Source organism: Sesamum indicum, linkage group LG7, assembly GCF_000512975.1.
Source record: "Sesamum indicum cultivar Zhongzhi No. 13 linkage group LG7, S_indicum_v1.0, whole genome shotgun sequence".
NCBI classification, from domain to species: Eukaryota; Viridiplantae; Streptophyta; class Magnoliopsida; order Lamiales; family Pedaliaceae; genus Sesamum; species Sesamum indicum.
Genome location: NC_026151.1, coordinates 3,907,686 through 3,910,887, shown reverse-complemented (window position 1 = coordinate 3,910,887; position 3,202 = coordinate 3,907,686). Strand labels below are relative to the sequence as shown.

At 36.4% G+C, this 3,202-nt stretch overlaps 2 protein-coding genes across 3 annotated transcripts in view; one reads left to right on the top strand and one right to left on the bottom strand.

The window, feature by feature from the left end:
• The window catches only part of LOC105166157 (transcription repressor OFP8-like), a 3,544-nt gene extending 3,101 nt beyond the window's left edge, over positions 1–443 (bottom strand). Inside the window, exons 1-2 of one of the 2 annotated variants that reach the window (XR_848148.2) lie at positions 132–443; positions 1–14 (exon numbers count right to left, since the gene is read on the bottom strand). The gene's annotated coding sequence lies outside the window, so the exon portion shown is untranslated. The remainder of the gene's footprint in view (positions 15–131) is intronic. The other variant, XM_011085399.2, reaches the window with a different exon arrangement.
• The window catches only part of LOC105166156, a gene marked incomplete in the record, with an annotated part of 2,421 nt that continues 1,983 nt past the window's right edge, over positions 2,765–3,202 (top strand). The window contains 1 exon segment of the mRNA XM_020695428.1: positions 2,765–3,202. Coding sequence (XP_020551087.1) covers positions 2,988–3,202 — 215 coding nt within the window.

Below are 3,202 nucleotides of genomic sequence, written 5' to 3'. Positions count from 1 at the left end.
ACCTAATACCCCACCTGAACGCAATGGGATAAAAATGAACAAAATTACCAAAGGATTGTGGTATGCGAATCATTCCTGGAAGTAAACAAATGACAGAGGAAAGGAAGAAAGATGTGCTAAGGAAATCTTACCAGTCAATGATGAATGCCCCACCTGAGTGTGAAGCACCCTCTAATACAGAGAGGGAAATGGAGGTGGTTTCTACTCTCCGCCGAAACGGACTTCTCAATCTCAGCGCTGCTACTACTACTAGCACTTGCTTTGCAATAGCTGGTGAACCTTGGACGCAAAACCCCATGAAATTTCTTGGCTGAAAACAGGTTCTTGGAGTGGAGAGCAGAAGTTTCTTGGAGAATCAACAAGAATGAGTTTTGGGGAGTTCAAGGCCAAGAAATGGAGGTGGGATCGGAGAGTGGCCATGGATGAAGATTGACTTGTGTGAAGTGTTGCTGTAAAAAGAGAAATGTGAGTTACTCTTATAGAGGTTATGTGCAACGGTCATATTCTTCTGCAACGGTCATATTCGTCTACAACGGTCATATTCGTCTGCAACGGTCATATTCGTCTACAACGGTCATATTCGTCTGCAACGGTCATATTCTCTATTTTTTTATTTTTGATTTTCTCATATTTTTTGAGCCTGTATGGGCAACGGTCATATTCTCTTTTCTTTTCTTTTTTTTTTTCATTTTTAATTTTCTCACATTTTTTGAGCCTGTATGGGCAACCGTCATATTCTCCATTTTCTTATTTTTGATTTGCTCATATTTTTTTGAAAAAATCTACGACATGGGAATAATTATTTTTAAAAAAATGACAAGTTAATGTTTTCTTTATCTTTTCTTCTCTCCTCCCATTTTTCTCCTTTTTAAGTTAATATTTATTTTTATTTAATTAATTAGTTTTAGCATAATCTTTTTCTTTCATAAAACTTATTAGATTTAAATTAAAAGTTAAGTAGTTACCTACCAATTTTTACAACTTATTAACAAAATTATAAGTATTAAATTATTCCTCCAAATACTTTTTCACTTTTTATTTTAATTTTCAATTCGTAATATTTTTATTTATTAACAACAACTTATCAAGAAATTATTACCTGATACAATTTACGTCAAAATATAGTATTACTTGATTTTAATGGTACATGTTCTTTTTTGTCTTTTATCAATAAAAAAATAATATTAATACACCAAATACCCTAACTTCTTACAAGATGTGAAAATATCTCATAAATTTTAATATCTTATTTTATCTAAATATTTAAGAATATTATTTTTAAAATAAAATAAAAGACTTATAAATATAATTATACATATGTTTTTAATTAAATATATATTATGTAAATTGATCGGTTTAAAAGATATACGAGTCCAATTGATATGGACTATACTCAAAGTTTGGGCTTAGCGAATGTAAATCATGAAGGGGACCTGCAAAAAAAACGTTAGCACTCCGATACCCAAATTAGTATTGTATTTGAGATGAAATAAAGCAAAATAAATAAATAAATATAATTAAAATTGAAATATGGTGAATAAAGTCAGTAAAAAGTGCAAGAATACGTGATAATGTGCTTGTAGAGTGATTAGAGAATATTTTAAAAGGTGAGAGATGATTTAGAGAGTAGGAGAAGTGTGAGGGACGTGAGAGTACGTTCAAAGAGTGAGAAAGGTGTCAGGAAGTGCTCCCAGTGTGAAAGAGTGAACCTGTATTTATAGGGAAGTGCTATCTTCTGATAGAGTTATGCACGTTTCCTTCATTTGTGGGAAAAGTTGATGAAGACCTTTTGGATAAACCATAATTTGATCTTATCTTCTATTAGGCGTGTTTTTAAATCTTTATCTTCGAGTTGGGGGACCCTTAATCAGCAAGGACCCTTAACCGCTAGGGAGTCTAGGGTTTTAGGGGGACTTCCCTCGTCTAGAAAAAGTCCTCATCTCCGAGTTGGGGAACCCTTCATCAGTGAAGGCTCCTAACTGCTAGTGAGTACAAGCTGCTAAGGAATCCAAGGCTTTGGGAGCACCTCCCTTTTTTGTAAGGAGTCCTAGTCGCCAGTGATGTCCTCCTTGCTAGGGCTGATGTGGTCTAATATAGATGTTGACCTCGGGGTTGGTGAGATGCCACGTGGGAGAGTGGCTACCACGTGTGTGGGCCTTTTGGGACGAACATTTTGTTGGGCTTTCATCATAGTCCAATTAGGGGATGCCTTCAGCCTCCTTCCTTTGCCAATCTGTTTTTTTGGGAACACCCGCCAAGGCCGCCTGTCAGGTCCTCTTGGGTCTCTTAGAATGTTATATGCCTCTTGTTTCTTTCTTCTTTTTGGCTCGCTTGAATCATTGTGAGCCAGCCTATTTTTATGCACATTTTAAATATATGATGTTGATCTAAATTAAGTAAGATCTCAACCTTTAAATTTAATCAAATTCAACGTCTATTTAATAAGAATATAAATATAATTTATTTAAGATAAAAAAACTAAAAAAAATGATCGTATATTGCACAAAAGTGTGTGAGGATCTTAAAAACACATAGGATACATTATTATTTTCTTTTTCCACAATGGAATAAATTGCTCTTTCTAATATCCCTAAGCATATGTCAAACAATAGTTATAAGATCACATAAATCCAAAATCAACAATTAATCTCCTAAACAAATGAGAAAAATACATAATAACCCCCTAAAATTCGTGCCCACGCGACATCCTACGACCAAGGAACACCTGACGAAAAGTTAAAACTTACGATCAAACACAATTTCCCCAAGTTTCAGGAAACGAAAATGAAATAAAAACAGAAAAAAATAAAAAAAAAAGAACAACAGAAAAACCAATTGAGAGAGAGAGGGGGAGGGAAGAGGAGAGAGGAAGGCCTTACACAGTCAGTTCCCTCCTTCCCGATCTCTCCCTTTTCCGTAAATCCAATCCTATATAGATTTCTTTCGATCGATCAAGATTCCGGCGAGGTGGTAGCGGCGGTGCATGCATGGTTAACCATTCCATGAGGAAGCTTTGCCCGAATCTGGACAAAGAAGATGGCTTGGAGACGGTGCTGGAAGTTCCCATACCGGAGGAGATGTTCAACAAGATGGGCAGCAACGCCGCCCTCCGCTGGCACAACATGCGCAATCTTATGCGCGCCCACCACCGCAGCTCCGCCGATAAGTGTGCGGGCGCCAACCCTTTGGGTCCCACCTCCAC